This window comes from Myotis myotis, unplaced genomic scaffold (assembly GCF_014108235.1).
Source record: "Myotis myotis isolate mMyoMyo1 unplaced genomic scaffold, mMyoMyo1.p scaffold_m19_p_13, whole genome shotgun sequence".
Lineage (NCBI taxonomy): Eukaryota > Metazoa > Chordata > Mammalia > Chiroptera > Vespertilionidae > Myotis > Myotis myotis.
The window spans coordinates 24,009,035-24,031,592 of record NW_023416317.1 but is presented as its reverse complement, the minus strand read 5'-3'; the positions used below and the strand labels follow the sequence as shown (position 1 = coordinate 24,031,592).

General features: G+C 44.4%; 2 protein-coding genes across 3 annotated transcripts in view; one reads left to right on the top strand and one right to left on the bottom strand.

The window, feature by feature from the left end:
• Positions 1-22,558, bottom strand: part of SYN2 (synapsin II) — a 162,750-nt gene that overhangs the window by 28,964 nt on the left and 111,228 nt on the right. The window contains exons 2-5 of one of the 2 annotated variants that reach the window (XM_036332208.1): positions 19,078-19,135; positions 17,010-17,101; positions 14,406-14,562; positions 9,505-9,606 (exon numbers count right to left, since the gene is read on the bottom strand). In XM_036332208.1, the coding sequence (XP_036188101.1) occupies positions 9,505-9,606; positions 14,406-14,562; positions 17,010-17,101; positions 19,078-19,135 (409 nt within the window). The remainder of the gene's footprint in view (positions 1-9,504; positions 9,607-14,405; positions 14,563-17,009; positions 17,102-19,077; positions 19,136-22,558) is intronic. The other variant, XM_036332209.1, reaches the window with a different exon arrangement.
• TIMP4 (TIMP metallopeptidase inhibitor 4) lies at positions 497-12,379 on the top strand. Its single transcript, XM_036332210.1, has 5 exons — positions 497-1,174; positions 2,310-2,407; positions 2,860-2,974; positions 6,421-6,545; positions 7,187-12,379. Exons 1-5 carry the CDS (start codon positions 1,036-1,038, stop codon positions 7,382-7,384), a joined length of 675 nt encoding a protein of 224 aa, XP_036188103.1. The 5' UTR covers positions 497-1,035; the 3' UTR covers positions 7,385-12,379.

Below are 22,558 nucleotides of genomic sequence, written 5' to 3'. Positions count from 1 at the left end.
AGAGAGTTGACATAAAAAGTCAACGTTTGTAATTTGAAAGAGATCCTTATGAGGGTAAATTCTACTTTGAGGTAGTTGTATTTTAACAGACAAATAATAAAAACTTAAAAGAACTACTCTCCAAACCTACCTTTGCCCCCACCTTGTATAAGACATGGTCTCTCCAGTGAGTAGCAACATGAGATAGGAATCAGTAGGCTACTATCTGAAGAGGCTTTGAGGCCCCAGGTTTATGCTAGGTAATGAGATACTCTGTGCTTTGAACTCACACCAAATGCACTGTCCTCAGCCATCTGCAGTCTGAAGCTCTGGGTATGGGAAAGGGTTTCTAAAGCACTGGCTGCTTTCTCTGACATCTCTCCCCACCCCCCAGCCGACAGAGCCAAGACACACACATACACACACACACACACCCCAACTTTCTCTGTCTCATTCCATTACTGTTTACTGTTGCTTTGGAGCCTCCTAAATAGGGCATTGAAAACACTTCCTGCAGCTGAAAGAAGCCCTGAGAAGCTTGTCTCATTCCCAGTGTGCAGCTCAGCAAGGGGTTCGTCCTTCTCTGTCACTGTCTTTTGCCTGTTGTAATTCTGTCTGCCTCTCGATGACTCTGCCTGTCTCACTCTTTCTGTTTGTGCCTCTCCTCTCTTGTTCTTTCTGCCTGAATCACAGTCCCTTGGTCTTCTGCCTCTTGCATTTGTCTTTGTTGTGCTTTCTTTTTGCCGTTACACCATCCCCTCTCCCAGTGCCTTCCCTCCACTTCTGGGAGGCTTAATTGCTCAGGCACAGAAATGGAAGCTAAGGGCTTCTCCTGGCTTCCCTCTTCATTTTATTGAGGCTGCCAGTCAGGAGGGCCGTGGGTCCTGTAGCCGCGGGTGGCTTACAGCCAAAGGCGGGCGGAGCCCACAGGGCGGGATTGGCCCTAGGTCCACCTCATAAAGCCTAGGGCGAGGGGCGTGAGGCGTTCTGAAAGTGCCCTGGAGAGTCTGTTTGATCCGACAGACCCCACAGGCTTAATTGGGGTTCTGCAGTGTCATGCCCCGGAGCCTCCAGACCGTGTCAAGCTGGGCGCTGTTGCTGCGGCTGCTGGCATTGCTGCGGCCGCCAGGGCTGGGCGAGGCGTGCAGCTGCGCCCCCTCGCACCCCCAGCAGCATGTCTGCCACTCCTCGCTTGGTGAGTCCGGAGGCCTGGGAGGTACACAGCTGGGGGTGGTTGTGTGATTAGTACGGGGCATTGCTGTAGACCTGTAGTCTGGAGGGAATGGGAGGAGCTCAAATCCTGCACCAGCTGCCTCCGGTTGGGGTTGATGGGCAAGGCCGGCACCATAGCAACCTTGCAGGGGCAGAGCTTGGCTGACTTGTAAGGAAATTAAGACTGTGTAAGGGGCCTCCATAGCGGCCCCCTCACCCCCGCCTACTGTCATTAAACAAGTCACTGGAACTATCCTGTGATTATTCTGAACTACAGGATGGGGGGAGGGGAAAGCCAGCGCCAGGAGGTTGGGCTTTCCTTATAAACCTCCCTGTGTCCAAGCCTACATATAACTGAGCCATCATACACTCACACCAATACACATCTTTTACCCTTTCTCTTCCCTCTGCCTAGAATGCCCTTCCCCCCATCTTTAAATTCCTGGCAAACACCTATTCATTCTTCAAAGTCTCACTCAGGTATCCCCTTTTCTCTGAAGCCTTCCTGACTCCTTGGTGCTACTATGGCATTTTTAACATTTTTGTGCTCCTACTATACTATGCTGTTGTTTGCAAATGTGTTCTCCACTAGACCAAGAGTTCTGCAGGAGAGAGGACCCTGTCTTAATCACATCTATGACCTGGTACCTAGTGTTAGGCCAGGCACAGAGGAAGAACTTCATGAATAGTTTTTGATTAATTACCAAATGGCAAAAGATGAGCTACCTCTGTGCAGGGTCAGATCATTTATTAATTCAATAAACATTTGGGCTCAAGATACCAAAACTCTGGGCAGGCTTTGTTTTAGGCGTTGGGCTACATCAACAGATGACCACACTGACCTACCCTCAATGGGCTCCTTCTCCCTCCTCTATCCTGATGCCTACCCCCAGTCCCTGGTCTAAGAGCTAGCTAGACTCAAAACTAGCAAGTAAAGTGTAGAGACTGTAGGACCTAATAGGCCTGCCTGCGCAGGAGTTTCCAGGTCCCTACTCTCTCATATCCTCCTCCTCACAATCCAGAATTCTCCTACAAAATTCTCCAGGGGCCCCAGGCCATCCAGATCCCAAATTACCCCCACAGGTTGTTGAAGGTTCCCTCTTTTGCTTCCTATGCAGTGATCCGGGCCAAGATCTCCAGTGAGAAGGTAATTCCTGCCAGTGCAGATCCTGCTGACACTCAAAAAATGATCCGGTATGAAATCAAACAGATAAAGGTACATGGGAACAATATAGCACTTTTACCTTCTGGGCTTTTGGGAGGGTTAGGGTGTGTGTTTTGGGAAGGGTGGCGCTTAAAGGTCAGGCAATCTGGCTCAGTGATCCTGGATGTCGATGCTAAAGTGGAAGTGGATGACATTTTGGGAATAGGGCCCACAGAATCTGAATGACAGTGCAGGACAGACCCTCAATGTTCCTCTAGTGACCCTATAGGTGCCTGTGCATGGGGCTTCTGGAGGTACCTCCCCTCTCACTGGAATAAACCAAGGTTTTTTTAAAAAGAGAAATGACCCAGTTAGGCCATTTGTGTGCATCAAATCCTGAACTAGACATTTGCTTAATTTCTTTAGACTGAGAAATTTTTTTAGAATGACAAATTTTCCCTGTTAAAATATAAAGTTCACTCATTGACCTAATATAATACTGCTTTTTTGTAATTGTCTTTCAGATGTTTAAAGGGTTTGAGAAAGTCAAGGATATTCAGTATATCTATACACCTTTTGATTCCTCCCTCTGTGGTGTGAAACTAGAAGCAAACAGCCAGAAGCAGTATCTCTTGACTGGTAAGTTAAAGAGCAGCAAATGGCCCCAGTAGTCTCTGTCCTAAGGAAGGCAGCCAAGGAGGAGCCATGGCTGCCCTTGGGCAGCAAGCTGAGCAGCTAACACGTTCTTGGGTATGAAACAGAGCTGTGTTACTTACTAAGAGGCAACCTCTGAATCAGGAGGGGCCTTGGTTATCTCCCTTTCAATGAAGAATACTCATTACAGTGACCTTGGCCACTGTTTCACTATTTTAGGAACAGGTTGCTCTCACAGCCTAGGGTAGCTGGTTCCATTTTCAAACAGTTTTAATTGGCATAAGATTTTTGGTATCTTGAGCCCAAGTCTGCCCCTCTGAAACTGCTCTTTGTGGATTCAGCTCTGCCCTCTGCTCTATGATGATGCATCAGAGGCCTGAGGACAATAGATGCAAGCACTCTAACTTCAGGTCTGCTGGCCATCTTCTCCAATGGGATATTGTCCCTGTCCCTTTCCTGTGATAGTACAGGACAATGAGCTGGACACAACGCCACAGGAAAAGTCTTAATTTCACATAGTAAAGGAAAATTGTGTGTGTGATCCCCTCTCCCTCAACACACACATTATAGTTACTGTAGCCTCTGATGGCATTAGCTTTAGACAGCCACACTGGATCATACTCCTGACTCATAGTGAGTCTGTGTGGCTAACTCACAGCCCAGGCCCTATTAGGGGGTAGAGTAAAGCACAAACTCTAACAGGAGCCTTGAATCTAACATGGTTCTGTTTCCACGAACTTGGGCCCAGGTATAACTATTTGCAATTATAGAAGGTATTCAGCTGGACTGTGCCCTTCCACCTTTGCACAGGATAGTCCCAATGTTCAGAAGTCTTTTCCCCAACTTGTCTGGCAGGTAAACTCCATGCTGAATTGGTTGGGATAGAACAATTAAAGAACCACATAAAACTATGACTCTATAAGTGAGTGAATGCTATACTATAGTATTTTGTAGTTCAGGAAGAAGGTATTTATGTGCTTATAAACAGTTAGGGAAGCTTCATTGTGTAAGTGAGATCTAAATTAGCCCTGAAGGATGAAAAATGCTTAGAAAGGCAAGGAAAAGAAAAACATAGCAGATAAGGAGAAATTCCACTATCTGTCCACCCACTCAGCAATGAATGACCACCTACTTGCTGCCAGGCCTTGGACAGGAGAGTGAAGACTCAGTCACAAGTCATAGTCCTCAAAGAGCTCATAGTCCAAACTTGACTCTTGAGAACTCATAAGCATTGAAGGACACACTGGTAGGGGCTCCCCAGCTCTAAGAATGTGGAATTGTGCTGATCTGGGAGCCTCTGGATGAGAGAGGCAGCGGCAGAGCATGCCACTGAGCCCTCCACATCCCAGGACTAGCAGATGAGGCCATTCCTTCCTTCCTAAGTACCTACCCTCTGTGTGCTTAGCCCACTGCTAGGCACTGTGGTGCATCAGTCAAAGCAGGAGGCATGCTTTCTGCCCTCAAGGAGGTCAAATCTAACCAAGGATGAAAATAAATGACAAAACACAGGTCTAGTGAAAAGTCATCAGTGATGTCCATGCTCTTCAAGAGAAGTCACAAACTCTTTTGCCTAATGGTGAAAGTCCTCTGTGACCATAACACTGCTGACCTCCCCAGTTTTGTCTCCTGCCACTTATCACTGAGTTTCCAGCCCCTCATTTTCCCCAGAGCCAAAGTAAACTACTTGCAGTTATAGAAGGTATTCTGCTGGGCTGTGCCCCTCCACCTTGTACAGGAAGTCCCAATGTCCAGAAGTCTTTCCCCCAACTTGTCTGGCAGGTAAACTACTAACCATCCTTTCAAAGCTCAACAGGAGCATCATCTCCTCTTAGACAGCTTCCTTGCCCCCTGTCCCTTCCAAAGACAGAGATAATTGTGATTTCCTTTGTTCTTATACTGCATCTTTTATATAAACACTAGAGGCCCGGTGCATGAAATTCGTACACTGGAGGGGTGTCCCTCAGCCCAGCCTGCACCCTCTCCAGTGCACGAATTTCATGTACCGGGCCTCTAGTGTTTATATAAAAGATGTGGGACCCCTCAGAGGATGTCTGACTGCCTGTTTAGGCCCAATCCCGCATTGGGCCTAAACCAGCAGTCAAACATCCCTCTCACAATCCGAGACTGCTGGCTCCTAACCACTCACCTGCCTGCCTGATTCCCTAACCACTTCTACCTGCCAGCCTGATCGCCCCCTAACTGTTCCCCTACTGGCCTGATTGATGCCTAACTGCTTCCCTGCTGGTGCGATCGCCCCCAATTGCCCTCCCCTGCCAGCCCGATAGCCCCCAAATGCCCTACCCTGCCGGCCCTATGGCCCCCAACTACCCTCCCCTGCCAGCCCGATGGCTCCCAACTGTCCTCCCCTGCCGGCCTGATGGCCCCCAACTGCCCTCCCCTGCCAGCCTGGTCACCCCCAATTGCCCTCCCTTGCAGGCCTGTTCACCCCCAACTTCCCTCCCCTGCTGGCCTGATTGCCCACAACTGCCCTCCCCTGCCGGCAATCTTGTGGCAGCCATCTTGTGATGACATGGGGGTGGCTATCTTGTGATGATGTGAGAGTGTTGCGCAAGGGCGCAAGGACCACCTAGGCTTTTATTAGTATAGATAACAGTGTAATTTTTGCCTATTTATCTGTCTGACCTACTTGTTTTTAAGCTCCTTGAGATCAAAGATCCTACCATATTTATTTCTGCATTCATGGTACCAGGTCTAGTAGTTGCTCAGTAAGTAAATGAATGACTAAAGTTCTAAGAGATGTGAGCTAGCATGGTTAGGGATGGCTCTGAGGATGAGGTGGTACTGAAAAGGGTCTTTGGAAGATAGGAAACCATTTAATAAGTAAAGAAGGGGCACTTTCCCATAGAGAAGGAGAAAGACATACCAATATAGGTATCAATGGAGCAGAAGACTGCCCTATGTAGATATTGGGAAGCGTTAGAAAGGGGAAGGGCCCTGTTATTTATTGAGCATCTTCTATGGGCCTACTACTGTGCCAGAAGCTTTACCAAATATTCTCTCATTTAATCCTGACAATAACCTTATCATTCTCATCTTCCAGTTGAGAAGTTACATGACTTTCTTAAGGTCACACATCTAGTAAATGACAGAAAAGAAAGGGGTTTCACCAAGAATCTCCCTTTATAGCCCATGTTTTCTCTGCATCACACTAAAGGAAGAGGCCTTTATCCCACAACTTTCCTTTGTACAAACATAATCTCTGATATAAAGATTGTAGAGATTTTTTTGGTCCCTTAATTGAGTCTTATGTCACCACTGCCACCAAAAAACAACAACAAAAAACCAAAAAACAACAACAACAAAAAACACACATTAAAGAGGTTGCAATTCTGGGCTCTTCAAGGATCCAGGCTTTTGGAATTTCACAAACATATTCCTCATGCTGGGTTCTCTTCTATCTCCCTTTGTAGGTCAGGTCCTCAATGATGGAAAAGTCTTCATTCATCTGTGCAACTACATTGAGCCCTGGGAGAATCTATCCTTTTTGCAAAAAGAAAGTTTGAATCACCACTACCATCTGAACTGTGGCTGCCAAGTAAGAGGATGTCCATTTCTAAGGTCTTTGGTGGGGGGTTGGGGGGGGAGGGTCTTGAGCCTTTCAGCCTCACCTTTAATGGCACCTGCTGATGGTACTTCTTCCTTCATGCATGCATTTATTCATTTACTATAGTATACTTGAGATCTGCCATGGATCAGGTACTGTATAAAGTTAGAGATGGGAAAGCAAGATGATCCATAGTCCCTGATCTCAAACAAGGAAGGTGGCATCATATAAGGCAAACTGAAATAGTATAGCTACCATTTTAACAGAATTTACTCTTTATCAGGCCCTCTAATGGTCAATTTATTTTAAATATTTTAATGTAGTCTTTATAACAAATATATGAATAATTAAGGTTTCCATTTTAAAGAAATGAATGCTCTAGAAAGTAATTTGCTCAAGGTCAGTGGTAGAGTAAGGACCCCCAGGTTTGTCTGACTCCAGAAATGCCATTAGAGAGGCAAAACTATGTGGGAAACAAAGGGGAAGGAAAACTTGGGGAATTTTAGAGACTAAGAAGGACTTCATAAGGCAAGGGCATTTGAGCTAGGTTGTAAGGATGTATATGAATCTGAAAAAAAATTGTAGAAAAATGACACCCTACTCACTTTGATGTTGTGTTGTTATGACTCTAGGTCACCACCTGCTATACAGTGCCCTGTACCATCTCGGCCCCCAACGAGTGCCTCTGGACAGACTGGCTGTTGGAACGGAAACTCTATGGGTACCAGGCCCGGCATTATGTCTGCATGAAGCATGTTGATGGCACCTGCAGCTGGTACCAGGGACGCCTGCCCCTCAGGAAGGAATTTGTTGACATAATCCAGCCCTAGTAAAGAACAATGACCACCACATTCCTTCAGGAGTTCTGAAGACCAAGCCAGTTCTTCCTCTCTACAGAGCTCTGGCTATCACCACTTGCCTCATTGCTGCCAGCCAAGGGGAAGTACCAAGTGGACAGTCTAGCTAGTGTTAGAGCAGGGCTAGGGTATGTTACAGCTTGTGTCTGAAACCCCAGCCCAAACATGTCAAAGGCTAGGGAAAGTATCCTGCCCTCAGCCCTTCTCTCCTGCCTCCCAAACCTTTTTATTCTAGCCAATACCTGTTACTGAAAGTTCTGATTCTGGATTAGAATCAAAATAGTTCTGGCCAGAACGATTCCCTTTTCTCTCTAGGAAAATGTATTTTCTCTTACCTTAATTGATCTAATAGTGAAGAAATGGTGAATGCTATTCATATGAGATAGTGTAGCTATCTGATGTACAACACCAGAAGACAGGTTGACAGTATCATAAACAGGCTGATTTGGAAGAATGAAAAGACCAACATAGTATGGCTGTGTATCCTCTACTTCAATCTCAGCTCATCTTGATCCTCTCTTAAACTTTCATTGGTTTGGGGAAGTGACTTGCAAGGGCATAGAATCACTCAATATGAGACCTACAATGGCCTAACCTCCCACTACACGCTGTAATCTCCTCTGTCCCATTCCTGGCAGAGGGTCTGGCCCCCTAGCACACCTCTTTGGATAAGAATAGACTTAGGTATTATCTTTGCAGGTTAACTATCATTAATACCTTCACCTGATGTCCATAATTCTTCTTTTATGTTTCTTTTAGAAAGTCCTTCTCTACTAGATTACTAATGTCTTCATTCCTACTTCAAAACTTTTTTTTAAGCCAGGAAAGCCTAAAGTTGAAATTCTCCTTTAGATTTTGACACCTCAGAGAGATCTCAGGAGGTCTTCTTTGGAGGGCAAATTTCAGGATAGAGTACAAGAGAGAAATAACACAAGGGCTCTTGGGGGAAAAGGATGGTAGATAGACAATATACTTTGCAATTTTTTCAAAAAAATTTTGTGGTTAGCCCCGCTAAATATTACAGCAAAAAAAATCCAGCTTTGGTCCCCATCCTTCCTTCAACTCAGTCCCCTTACCACTGTGTATTGGACTCCCTGAGAACTCCAAGCATAGATCTCTTAAGCCCTGATGTTGGTCTCAAGGATTTATTAAGGACAAGAGCTTAAAGTTCTAGAGCCTCTCCCTGGGAAGCTCTATCTCTAAGGAGGTAGTTCTATTCAAGGTTCAAGGTTGTTGTTATTTGTTTTCTATATGTTGTTTGATGAGAAGCAAGGCCATGCACAATATGCCAGAAGAATGCTCTTGATTCACAGAAATGGTACAAATGTAGTTCCTTTTTGAGAAGGGAGTTAGAGGGTAACAAACATAATCTCTGTCCCAGAGTACAAGTGGGATGCTATGGCAGAGAGTCTCCATTGGTGAGTTAAGCATGATCACCAACTGACCATGCAGGCCTGGGGCAGAGGGTGTGGAGATAGAGGGGGAAGAAGAGGAAGTGAGCTCCAGGTCTCCATGGAGGAAAAACCAATCAACCATGCCATCTCTTTGCCCCTTCTGATATCCTAGGATGGCCTCAGAGAAGGCATAATGTTAACCCAGTCTTCTCACAATCTTGACAAAGCCAAGGGAATGAAAGGCCTTGGTAATAATAGCAGGAATAACACCTGACATCTGAGGGATGCTTCACATTTTCCCAGAAGGCTATTACTTAAATTTTGTACCAAATTCGAGATCCTGGTTAGGAATAATTGACTTTCCAGTTGGGAAAGTGACACAAAGTGAGTAAATTTAACTAGTCCAATGACATGTGGCAGGGCCAGGGCTAGAATCCAAAGAGTGGGATCTTTTGATTACTGGTCCATAGGTTTGTTATTTTCTCAGCTTGATAAAATGCCTTGTTTCTACTCTTCCCTATTCTGTCTCCAGATATTGGAGACAAGGGACTATAAGCTAAAATACAGCCACTCTGGCCTCACAAAGCAGGTCTGCAGTTCAGCTCCAACTGGGGTTAAGATACTAAAACCCTCTTCAGAGCCCCACAGTTATAATGTGAATAAGTTCAGAGTAGAAATAACAGAGACTAAAGTCCCCACCTGATCACCTACCATCTCTTTGTGGTTGGGGTAGTATGTCTGCTCAATTAGTGGGAACTTTTCTCCTCCCAATGTCTTGTAGATGGCCACCAGCTGGGCAAACTGTAAAAGAGAAACAAATGTTTCAGCTTATCTAGACAACTTATAGAACAGACAAATCAGCAATCTATCAAAAAATATTTATTGAGCATTTGCTCTGTTGAGGAATTTGTGCTCTGAGGATATAAAAGAGGTGTACAATTTCTATTCTCAAGGAACATATTCTTTAACTGAGAAAATGAGAGTGAGCTAACATTCACTCAGTACCTACTCAATTTTAATGATATTTCATTGAAGCCTCATATTAAAGTGAGGAACTGGGTACTTTATCATCTTCATTTTACACATAACACTCAGAGAGGGTACAAAAGTTGCCTAAAGTCACAGAGCTGCAAAGAAGTGAAGCTGAGATTGAAATTTGGTTCTCTAATTCTAAACACCTGCATCTCTAGAAATGGCAAGTGATGAAGCTGGATAGGTAACATGGGCCAAGTCTTGAAAGTTTAAATGCCAGGCAAAGAAACAGTATCTTTTTCCTATAGGTAGTATGAAGTAATCAGAGTTTGAGCAGGGGGGTAAGGAATGAAGCTGTTCTTCAGGAAGATTTTGATGGTCCTGGTATATAGGATAGACAGACTCAGTCTTTGTGGGACTTACTACTCATCTAAGAACTGAACTCAACTAGCCCCTTCACCTATGAGAAACCAGAACAGCTCCATGAGGAAGAGGTGAAGTATGCATACTTACAGTGTCAGGGTTGAAAGGCCTTTGGCAAATATCTAGCATCCTCTGCTCCCCTCCCCCATAATTTTATAAGTGAAGAAGCTGAGACCCAGTCAAATCATTTCCCCAAGGTCACATGGTTGAGCCAGATTCATAGTTAGATTCCTTTATTCTCAATTCATAACGCTTTCTATTCCTCCAAGTAGCTGCCTTTCAGTCTCTGCAGAAACCATGCTCTTCACACAGGAAACACAGGTTACTTCCCTACTCAATCCATTCACACACACCCCACAGACCTATCCCCAGTACATTGGCAGCAGGGGTAATCCAGCATCCTTCCTCTAGTGCTACTGGGTTACTTCACAGTCTAAGCCCCAGTTTCTGGAACTGCTAGAAGGAAAAGTTGCCAGATCAAACCTGCCTTCTATTTATCAGAGAAATGAAAGCTAGAACATTTTTCCAAAGCTTAGATCCTGTTCTCTATAAGGGATGTTGGCACATGAGCCTGGGGGGAAAGAGGCTGAAGTAATAAAAGCTCAGAACTGGGTTATTAGAAAACTGGAGTCTTCTGATTCTTGTTCTGCCTCTAACTTGCTAGGTGTCCTTTGGCAAATGATTTCTCCTCTCCAGGCCTCATTTTCTTTAGATACAAAATGAGAGAAATGAACTTGATTAGTTCCTCAAACTTTTTACCACAAATAACATCTTTTATTATATTTCCTCCCAAACTCCATCATCAAACTGCAGTTTAAGTGATCATCTCTTGTGGTCCTTTTGGGGGAAAAGAGAATTTTGTTATTGTTTTTGAAATGCTGGAAAATGTTGAAATTTCTGAATCACTTCCTTAGTGATTGGTTGGTGACTCTAGATCTCTAAACATCCACCAGGACTGAAAGCATGATTCACAGACGTGCAAGCCCCTAGGAGGTTATTACTGAAAGAGACTTTAGAGAGCTCTGGACTAAACATCTCATTTTACAGGTGAGGAGACTGAACCTAGAGAAGCGAAGGAAAGCCTTGGCTCCCAGACCATGCCTGGAATCGAGGCTGCCAGGTCTCTTCTTTCCCACTGCATTCTTCATTGCACCTTGCTGCTCTCACCACTCTATGGTTCTTCAACTGGCTTTGACTATACAGACCAATGCTTCATACCTATCCTGCCCTCTCTGATTCTCTCCACCACCTGATCTGATCTTTAAGTCTCAATCTGGCTAGACTCCTGCTCTGCATCAGCTCCCAAGGCCCTTCAGCATCCCTAGCGAGCTCTGCTTAACAACCTCTGTCCTGCTGCAGCCCACGCCCTGGCAAAGCACAAAGGCATGTGGGTCCCTATCTTCCTAACATGTGGGAGAGTTACACAGGCACCACACTGATGCCAGAAAGCCCCACGGCACACTCCCAGAGTCCTGGGATAGCCAAGACTAAAACGGTAGCCAGTTCCCAGGCATTAGTTGGGTCCCTGGTAGCTCACCCTACCCTTCTCAACCTTACCTCCAGTAGTCCTGTCTGCTCAAGATACTGGGCTTGGCATCTAACCCCTGCCTTCTTGGAACCTTAGATTAAGTCACAAGCACACAGTCACCAATTAAACAAACGTAATATTCGATAAGGGTTATTTCCTCTATCTATAGACAAAAGAATGGATTTGGGACCTGGGGGTGATATTGGCAACAAATAGGAAGATAATGTTCATTGAAACTGCTTAACCAATGAATCAGGAAAGACTTTCTGGAAGAAATGGGACTTCAAGATCAGTCTGAATTTAATAATTTGCCCTCATCCCTCCTGGAAATAAAACATTTAATTCAACCCTAGTGCATGTGTCTCTAAAAAACCTAAAAAGTGTGACAGGAATTTCAGGTAAATGTGTAGTAATATGGTATGGAGATGTTCTTGCTTTCTCTGGAATGCTCCTTTCATTGATAAGTCCACTTCTATTTCCAAAATCCAAGTGTGCCTGTCCTGACCAATTTATGAGATAGCAGATGTGCTCAAAAACGCAGTGATGTAAGATAGACGTTTTCCAACCAACTAAGGCCTCACACCAAGGATACCCACAATAAAGAAATTTAAGAAAATATGAACCAAAGCCACATTTCAGGGGGACCCCTCCCCTCACAGTCACCAAATTTGTCTACTCCCATAAACAGGCAGAGGACAATATATAAAATGCCATTATTATGGTAGCTGTTGAGTAAAAATGAAGGGAGAACTTGGTGTCTAGCCAGGAAGCCCTGCTGTTCTCACACAATGCCAAAAGCAATGTGCTGGGATTGTGAATGGGTAAGAATGTGAACCCTCACCAGATCCTGATCCCTGGAGGGGCAAAGCCCTAGGCACAGGCTCTCTGATTCTCCCCTCCCTGGCTTCTGGCACAGTTTTGAAACATAAAGCAGGGAACCAGCTTTTATAAGATACCCCAAATAGTAGGAGATTGTAACAACCCAGGCTAGAAAACTGGTGGCAGGTACTACTATTATTGCTAGTTGACAAAACAAAAACAAAAACATAGCATAGAGAGATGTTTAGTCAGAAGGCTGATTAGTGAAATCACCCAGAAAAAGCTGATAATAGCAGACTCACCCTGTGTGACTATGAGGGAGCCAAATTCTAATAGGTATTGAAGGGATGGGGGAAGGACTAGGGCATATGTGTAGTAAGGAAGGGCACATGACTAAGTAGAAAGGGGAGGACCTCAGAAAAGAAGTTTGGTGAAGGCCTCATATGTGTTCTTCTACAAATAGCAACACACTCAAAGCACACAACTCTTTTAGCCTGTTCCCATAATACTAGGATTCCAGATGCCACAGGCCACACAGAGGGAAAGGCTGAACAAGTAGAGGTTGGGAACCCAACCTCCCTCCTCAACCACAACAGCTCCCAGATCTTTTGACTCCTCATTCATTGCTTTTTCTCTTATACTGTCAGATCTTGCTGGCTTCCAAGGAAACAGGAAAACTGTGAGTTCAGGTGTGAAGAAAAAAAAAAGATCAAGAGCAGAGGCAATGGATCTATTTGGTTAAAACATCCCCTCCAGTTCCCTGAGTGGCGGAGAGGCTTGGGGTTCAGGAACTTCAAAATCAGCCACCAGTGCCTTGACGCTCAGCAGACTAGTGTGTGAAAACTGAAATTTGAGTTTTGAAAAACAATAAGAAAAGAATGTGATTAGGGGCAGGTATTTCCTTCTGAGAGGACCAGCCTGGAGTAGCAGAGTTATAGGAGCTAGGCTGCCCCAGCTATCAGAGGGGAGGCCAGTGCATCTCAGTAGCCATCATAGGTCACTCTCCCTCCTAGCCTCACTCTTTCTCTCTGCTCAGAAATTTCCACTGCCTCCTAGATTTCCAGACTGGCCAAAGAAGAGAACACTAGCTTCTTCCTCACATGCAACTTAATTTATGTGTATGGTAGTGCAATCTAGAGAAATCCTGGCTCTATAACTTTGGTAAGTAACTTAATCTTCTCTGGGTCTCATTTCTCTATAAAAAGTGATAATAATGATAATAATATCTTCCTTGTAAGGTTATTGTGAGGATTAAATAAAATTAAAATAGGAAAATCTCAGAATTTGGCACCATATAGTAAGTGGTTTTACACTCCTTACTTTCCTTTTTTAATTTTCATTTATCTACATGAAGGGCAGAGATTTGATTATCTCTAAGGGCACTTACATCTCATATAAGTGTCTGATTCATATATTTATAGATAAATCTGATTTTGAGGTTGTTAAAACACTTGGTAAGACTGTCACTAACACCCCTTTGAGATGGACCATCCTCTTGATCCCCAATGGACTCAGACCTTTCCAATGGTTAGACCATTCAAAGACAGAAACAGTTATTTTTATCATTGTATCCTATGGCTGAGGGCAGAGTTTACAGACTTGTAAGGGCTTCTGCACAGAATCTTGGTGTGACTTTGTTGTAAGGCCAAAAGTCCAAATGCAGCTAAGGTGCCCCAGCCCATGATGATGATGTTTTCTTGTGAGAGCTTATCCTTCTCATGTTCCAGCTGAAGCTCTTCCCATATCCTTTCAACTGGTAAGTACTACATCTTGTTTACCAGTGGTCCCTCCTGGGGGACTGGGAGATATAGGACCTGGATCCTACCCTTTTACCTAGAGGGAAGGGAATCTCACTTACCACCCATGGTTTGTCACAGAAGTTGTAAATGGATTCAAGTGAGTTGATGCTGGGGAGGCCTGCATACTGCATGCCAATGATCAGGTGGCGGAAGTCCTCATTCTCCGCCATGCCAAATGCATGCTGCCGGATGAGCACAAAATCTGGCCGGAAGGACCTGGTAAAAATGTAGAGGCAAGTTTGCCATTAACCAGCACCTCAGGTTGTACATCACCTTGTCTCCCATTTCCAAAGCCCAAGATAGAGAAGGGGTTTTAGGGGCCACCTGGTCCAAGTACTTTATTTTATTATTATTATTCTTTATGGACTAAAAATGAGGTATTATGGCATATCTCAAAGAGAAACATATTCCTTTTGTTGTTGTTAATCCTCGCCCAAGGATATTTTTTTCCCATTGATTTTTAGAGAGTGTGGAAAGGAGGGGGAGAGAGACAGAGAGAGAAACATCAATGTGAGAGAGACACATTGAATGGTTGCCTCCCGCACGCGCCCAACCAGGGCCAGTGACGAAGCCTGCAACCAAAGTATGTGCCCTTGACTGGAATCGAACCCATGACCCTTCAGTCCGCAGGCCAACCCTTTAAACACTAAACCAAACCGGCTAGGGCTGAGAAACATATTTCTAAAATTCCCTTATTCCTCTCGGTTAAGCACTGCCTTTTTATAAGGTACAAATGCCCTCAGGAGGGAAGAAACACTTTTAGATCCTCACACCTTAAATGAACAAGAATTTTCCCTATCACTATGGGGTAGTATAAAAGTTGAAGCTCCTTGTGGCTCCAGAATTGGTGTTCCAAGGGGGTCCCAGCAGACACTGTCCTGTTTTGAGTCAATAAAGCTGCTCCTTAAAATAGGCAATGCCCTCATCAGGCCCCCAGGAGAGCAAGGGTCCAAGCTGGCTGAAACCAGATGCCAGACTTCCCAATGTTATTCTTCTAAAGCGGACACTAGGGAGAGGTACAAATATTTTTTGCAGAACTGAGGTTGAGCAACAGCTACAGGAAACACTGAGAGTACAGAATGTTCCCATGCATGGGAAGGCTCCCTGCATTTCACCTCTAGCCAGAAAAGCTCTTAACCACAGTTGCTCTACAGGACTAGGGCCCCTATGTTCATGCCCTTACTCCTGAGGAACCTCATCTTCTCAGAAATTGAATTCCGCGGCAGCTTCCACCCTCAAGGCTCTAGGACTCAGCAATTTCACACCATATGCAATGATCTACCTGGTTCTCTGTCCAGGCACCTATCCAACCTCCCCCTACAACTACAGCCCCACCCCGGCGCAAAGATCAATCTTTTAAAGTGGAGATGGAAGGAGCCCTCCCCCGTCACTCAGGAGACTTAGCATCAAGTGCTGGAGCTGCTCTGACCTCCTAGTGCCCCAATTCTGGGAAACTGGCTTCAGCTGTACCTAAGATCAAATCTTAAACCTGAGTTATAGGAATTGAGCTCTAGATTTGTGGCCAGCTCTTGAGATCCTATACTGGTACCTGGAAGGGCCTGCCTTATTCTTGCCAGATCCCTCCCGGCACCTGTAACTACCTGCTTGTGTGCATGCACCCTTATGACTCACTCTACCTGTAGCTTGAGAAACCCATTATTATCTCTCTTGTAGGATCTCCCCAATCTCACTCCCGTATGGACAGACATCTATCTCTTTTTCTGTCCTCCTTAGTCTCCAGGATGAATGAACTCAGGATGGACAAGCTCACATTTCCTGTTGTTAGGTTCCAGACACCTGAGTTTTGCCTGTGCTGTCACTGACCCAGTTCCTATTGGACACTGGAGGCATCAGTGTCAGGGTACTGCAGATTGGTATAGGGAAGAGAGTGAAGTGAAGACTCTTCCTGGAGCAAGACTCACACATCTGAAAACCGGAAGCCACATCGAGCCCTGGGTAAGAATAATACTGTTTGAAATCATTTTCCCAATCTGGAATTCTCATCACCTCCCTCACAGAAATGTTGTATTATGTTTGATCACATCTATAAGTGCCCATGGCACTATCTGGCATGTAAGTGCTCTGTAATTGATATTTTTATTCCACCCATAATGTCCTTTCTGACTCTAGGCTTTTCTATTAGAGTTATGAGTTCCCAGGGATGAAGAATATAGAAATAACACAGGACTTGGAGTTAAGAGAATGCACATAGAACACAGGGCTCTGCTAACAACTCACTGAGTCAATCTAAGCAAATCAATGTAAAATAAGAGGCTGAACTACATCAGAGGTTTTCAAACTTTATTTTTAAGCAATAGAGTCCTGATTTCCAGGGAAAATATATGCAGAGATAAAAGCGCATGGCTGTACTGGTTGAAGTGGGGCTGGAGTCCTGGAATCCCTCTAACAGGAATCCAGTTACCTCTAAGTAAGCTCTTAGTCCATGAAGCTTTCTCTACCATTGGACTAAGAGCTCCCTGAGGCAGGAGCTGGTTTCCTCTGACTTCCTGTACCGCTTCTGCACAGCACACACCATTAAGTTTACACACTATACATAGTAATATTATCCCACTCCAACACTTGATTTTGAAACTGCCTCTGCAAGCCAGAGAAGGTAATTCTGGAGACAGTGACAGTAACCCCGAGGAGAGAAAGGACCTTACCGGACAACCTTTGTGCCACTCCGGAGTACCTGCATATCCACTGCACAGGTCCCATCTGCATGGGCCACCAGGTTGAGCTCTGAAAATTCTGCCTGGAAAATAACAGTAGGGATTAAGAAGGTTATGTGTTTTTTACTATGGTAAAAAGTAAATAATAATAACAGTAGAGGAATAAGTCCACAGTCCTAACTTTGCCAAATCCCCCACATAGCAGCAGCAATAACATCCTCACCACCAAACATTTTATTGACAATTTTCTTTTTTCTTTTTTTGATTTTTTTTTTTTTTACAGAGAGGAAGAGAGAGAGATAGAGAGTTAGAAACATCGATGAGAGAGAAACATCGATCAGCTGCCTCCTGCACATCCCCCACTGGGGAAGTGCCCACAACCCAGGTACATGCCCTTGACCGGAATCGAACCCGGGACCCTTCGGTCCGCAGGCCGATGCTCTATCCACTGAGCCAAACCGGTTTCGGCTTATTTACAATTTTCAAAGCACTTTCACAAACTGATCTCATTTAACTCATAGCAACTCTATGAGGCAGGAGGAACAGAGATAAAGAGCAGTTAAGTAACTTTCCTAGACAAAAACAAAACAAAAAACTTATTGTTGCCAGTGAAGAAGCAAAACTCAGGTCTTCAGATTCCCACCATCCTTTGTACTGCCTCTCTGAGAGCAGGAATGTGAACCAGGGCAAATATGCCCTTTATCAGTTTCAACATAAAAGCACTAGGTTTTAGATTAGGCAACCGGGTTTTAGTTCTGCTCTACTCCCAACTAGCTGTGTACAACATTAGGCAAATTACTTATACTCTCTGGAGGAAAAGTTCCTCCCATGTGTAAAATGGAAAAAATTTTGTCTTAGCTGGGTGGCTCAGTTGGTTGGAGCATCATCCTATACACCAAAGGATTGCAGGTTCAATTCCTGGTCAGGGCACATACCTAGGTTGCGGATTCAATCCCCACTTGTTCAGTGTATGGGAGGCAACTGATCAATTTTCTCTCTCTCTCTCTCTCTCTCTCTCTCTCTCTCTCTCTCTTCCTCCCCCTCTCTCTAAAAATCAATGAAAACATATCCTTGGGTGAGAATTTTAAAAAAGGAAAATTTTGATCAATCCTGTCTATATAACAACTTCTTTTAAGAACTGAATGCAATGCAATAATGGATAGGAAAGCACTCTGTAAACCACAGCACACTGTGTAAGGAATAATGAGTAACTTCTATTATTACATAGAAAATACATAAATTGCTTAAATTGCATATCCCCCACCTCTCTACCCAAATGGATCTAATTTCTATTTATCATGAAGCAAAGAATAGAGAAAGATAGAAAATGAGCCTTTCAGGACTTTACTGCATTAAAACAAGGAGGTGTTCTTTTCTAAGTTCTCTCTGAATTATAGCCTTAAGCCCAGAGTAGTCACCAGTGGAGGCCACACACCTGAATGACAAACATGTGCCTACCCAGGAATACCATGCCACCAATAACATGGAGCTGTGGCCAGTGATTTGGAAAGACATTCCTCTAAGGTTTTCCTCAGCCTGAGAACCCTGCACTACATGAAGGCCCTAAGAGCCACACTATTTGCCTCTCTATGGACACCAGAACCATGGTAAAAAGTCAGAGAAATTGAAAAATACAGCCTTCAGGACTATGTCTCATTAAAAGAAAAGCCCTGGGCCCTAACCGGTTTGGCTCAGTGGATAGAGCATTGGCCTGTGGACTCAAGGGTCCCAGGTTCGATTCCGGTCAAGGGCATGTACTTTGGCTGCAGGCACATCCCCAGCAGGGGGCATGCAGGAGGCGGCTGATCGGTGTTTCTCGCTCATCGATGTTTCTGGCTCTCTATCCCTCTCCCTTCCTCTTTGTAAAAAGTCAATAAAATATATTTTTTTAAAAAAGAAAGAAAAAGAAAAGCCCTGGGGAAAGGGTGGGGTTCAAGAGATAGCCTGAAACCCAGCGAGGGATGCTGTCTTCCACTCAGCAGGACTAGATGGTTCACTCTGGAATGCCAAGAGGGATTGATGATGACACAGATGCAGCTCTGGACTTCAGGCTGATTACCTGTTCCACTTTGATATCATAATCTCCAAGGACTTTTTTGCCCCGGAAGCACTTGGCCCTGGAAAAATAAAAATAAAAACACAAATTAGTATTGTACAAGTGTTTGAGGTAAAAAATTCATTATCCCAAAGAGAGCCTACAGCAGACAGAACCCCAGAATGACAGTCAAGAGACGTGGGTTAGGGTTAGAGCCTAACTTTGCAATTGGATCACCATAATTGAGAGCCTCAAGCAAACCCTCCTTTACCTGTTCAACCTATCCACCTATAAAATAAATCAAAGCACTTTTCACTCTCAGGTTTTGTAATCCTATATAATAAAAGGCTAATATGCAAACTGTCCCCATGGGCAGGAGTTCAACCAACCAGGAGTTAGGCATGCGCTGACCACCAGGGGGCAGCACAGAACATGGCAGGCATCGGCAACACAGCGCTGGCAGTGGTGTCAGTGGAGGCACTGCCAGCCCCAATAGGCCCTGATGAGAGCGGGACCATGGCAGGATGGTGGAGCAGGTGAGCAGGCAGCGCCAGGCCAAGGCAGGTGCGAAGGGAGCCCCTGGCCGGCGGCGGTGGCAGGCAGCTGGGGGAAGAGAAGCCACAGCCAGCAGTCGGTAGCTGCTAAGGACCCTACCCGTGCACAAATTTTGTGCACTGGGCATCTAGTCTATATATATAAAAGCTTAAGTGACCATTTGACCATTTGACCATTTGACCAGTAGCTATGATGCACAATGACCCCAGGGGACAGATGCTCCAACCAGTAGAGGAGGGAGTCTGATTCCTCACAGAATCAGTCGTGGGTTAGGTTGCTGCTGGGGCACTGTTGGCCCTGAATCTTCTTCAGCTGCACCCCAGACCCAAAGAGGAAGGAGGAGGGAGCCCGATTCCTCACAGAATTGGCCATGGGTTAGGTTGCTGCTGGGCACTGCCAGCCCCTAATCTGCTTTACCGACATCCTGGACCCATCGGGGGATGTCAGAGAGCTGGTTTCCACCCAATCCCCATGGACCAGGCTGAGGGACCCCACCAGTGCACGAATCTGTGCACAGGGCCTCTAGTTTTATATCTCAGGTCTTTTGGCTACCAAAGAAATCTAAAAGTAGGAATTTCCCTAATATTGTTCCTGGTAAAGACTAAGTCCATCTTCTATAGTTTCTTTATCTTCCCCCATCTGACATTTCACTCTGATTTTCTATTTGGTTTCCACCTTTGGAAGTTTACTTTAAAGGAACTATTTTGCTTCTTCATACCATACTTCCAAAAAGAATGTGAGGCTACCAGAAAAAGAATAAAAAGAGAAGGATGCTGAGTAAAGCTACTATAATTGAACACAACACCTATCCTGTATTTCTGAGCAATCAAGAAAATGAGTCAAGCCCTGGCCAGCTAGCTCAATTGGTTAGAGCATCATCCTAGTACGCCAAGATTGTGGGTTCAATCCCTGGTCAGGGCACACACAAGAATCAACCAATGAATGCATCAATAAGTGAAACAATAAATCAGTGTTCCCCTCTCTCTCTCCCTCCCTGTATCTCTAAAATTAATAAATTAAAAAGAAAGAAAATGAGTCAAACTGTTATATAGTATTTATTCACCTTCCATTTTGTCATGGATCTGGAGGAACTTCACATTAATGCATTAATGGCTTCACAGTCTCTGATAAACAGATTGTGTTATGCTTATATTTATATCCATTCCTACTTTATCCTTAACCTGTCCTCCATGCCATAAGATTTTCTTATCTGTCTACTTTGGCTGGTTCTCTACTTGTAAAAAGGGCCTTTCCACACTGTACCTGTTAGCTAGGTTGGCTTGCTTTCCCAGTGCTTGAAATTTCAAATTAGCATGTTTCACCGAAGATTTTCTAGAAGTCCCTCTCCAAGATAAAGGAATATATTAAAATATTGGCCATCACATTCTAGGAACTGTGTATTACTTGCTTTCAATAACATATTTAATCCTCTTAACAACTCATGAGATAGGGGAAAAGGTCTTTATTTTCAAGATGAGGAAATCAAGATTCAGAGGAGGAAAGTGTCATAGGGCAAGTTAATGACAGAGCAAGCATTCACACCCAAGTCTGAGTCCAGTCACCTTGTCACTGCATAGCACTATCTCCCTCTGTTGATTCATTCTCTCCATCTTCACTCCCACCATTACAAAAACTAGCTTGTCATGTGTACTGCATTGCATGCCCCCCTCCCCCATTTCCTTCTTCCGTTCAAAAGGGACTTGATGTTGTAGTTCCACTACAAGTACTTCCTACCCTGGTTCCTGTGAACTACCCAGGATGAGGCCAAGCCATTTCCTTTCCTCTCTGGGTTCTGGAACAGTCCGTTCTAGGAAGTTGTCATTTGTCCTATCCAAGTCCCTGGCCACCCTCAAATTGCTCCTCAGAGGCATTCAGCCATCCTGGAGTTGAATCACTGAAGTCCATCCCTCCACCTCTGCCCTAATTCCTTACTTAGCTTCTCAGTTTGCTTCCAGGACCCTGTTCAACATTCATAGTTCAGCAAGCCCCTTGGGCAAGGGACCTATAGCATATCCTGTCCCTTGGATACTGTTCCATCTTACTTATTGGTTTAAATAATAGTCTATGCATGGCACTATCATTGCTCTGAAGCTTTTGGACTCTGTGGGTCTTTTTTTTTTTTTTTAATATATTTTATTGATTTTTTACAGAGAGGAAGGGAGAGAGATAGAGAGTTAGAAACATCGATGAGAGAGAAACATCGATCAGCTGCCTCCTGCACATCTCCCACTGGGGATATGCCCGCAACCCAGGTACACGCCCTTGACCAGAATCAAACCCGGGACCTTTCAGTCCGCAGGCCAACGCTCTATCCACTGAGCCAAACCGGTCTCGGCCTCTGTGGGTCTTTGTCCATGACTATAAAAGGGAGGAACTAGAAAATATGACCCATGGGGTTCCTTTTTGGTATTGGTTAGGTGTGCTACCTTGTTACCAGCAATGCTTTTTGGATGCTTTTTCCCATTTTCCATCTCAAAATGGCTCTTCTTCTCTGAGGTAAGTCTCAGAAACATTAACAGTAACTTCTTATCCTTGCATTAACAGTAGGATGCCTTGCATTTTCAAGGTACATTCCTTGCCTTATTTATTTCTTACAACTCTGTGAAGTAGCCAAGACAGATAGTGCTGTCCATTTGACCAGTAGAGAAACTGAAACCCAGAGCAGTTAAATAATATGCCCAAATCACACAAGAAATTCATGAGTTAAATTTAGAACTAAGAGTTTATATCTAGGTGCCAACGTTTTTTAATTCACTAATTTATTTTATAGGTTTTGAATACAAATATTAAAGTATATTTATAGATTCTGGCTGGGTTTATCTGCCACTTCCTGCATCTGCCCATTGACCAAGTTGGCTAATGATACTGTTTTCATGCCTTCTCCCCACCCCCAACTCTCCAATTATGTTAATGCCTTTTCCTTAAGGTAATTTGTCCTGTTAGAAATCTT

What these genes read in the sequence shown, in the direction of transcription:
- TIMP4 (XM_036332210.1), top strand. Translation starts at nt 1,036, where the DNA reads ATGCCCCGGAGCCTCCAGACCGTGTCAAGCTGGGCGCTGTTGCTGCGG. An exon ending in TGTCTGCCACTCCTCGCTTG is followed by an intron (nt 1,175 to 2,309) that starts GTGAGTCCGGAG and finishes CTTCCTATGCAG; the next exon opens with TGATCCGGGCCAAGATCTCC. An exon ending in ATGAAATCAAACAGATAAAG is followed by an intron (nt 2,408 to 2,859) that starts GTACATGGGAAC and finishes ATTGTCTTTCAG; the next exon opens with ATGTTTAAAGGGTTTGAGAA.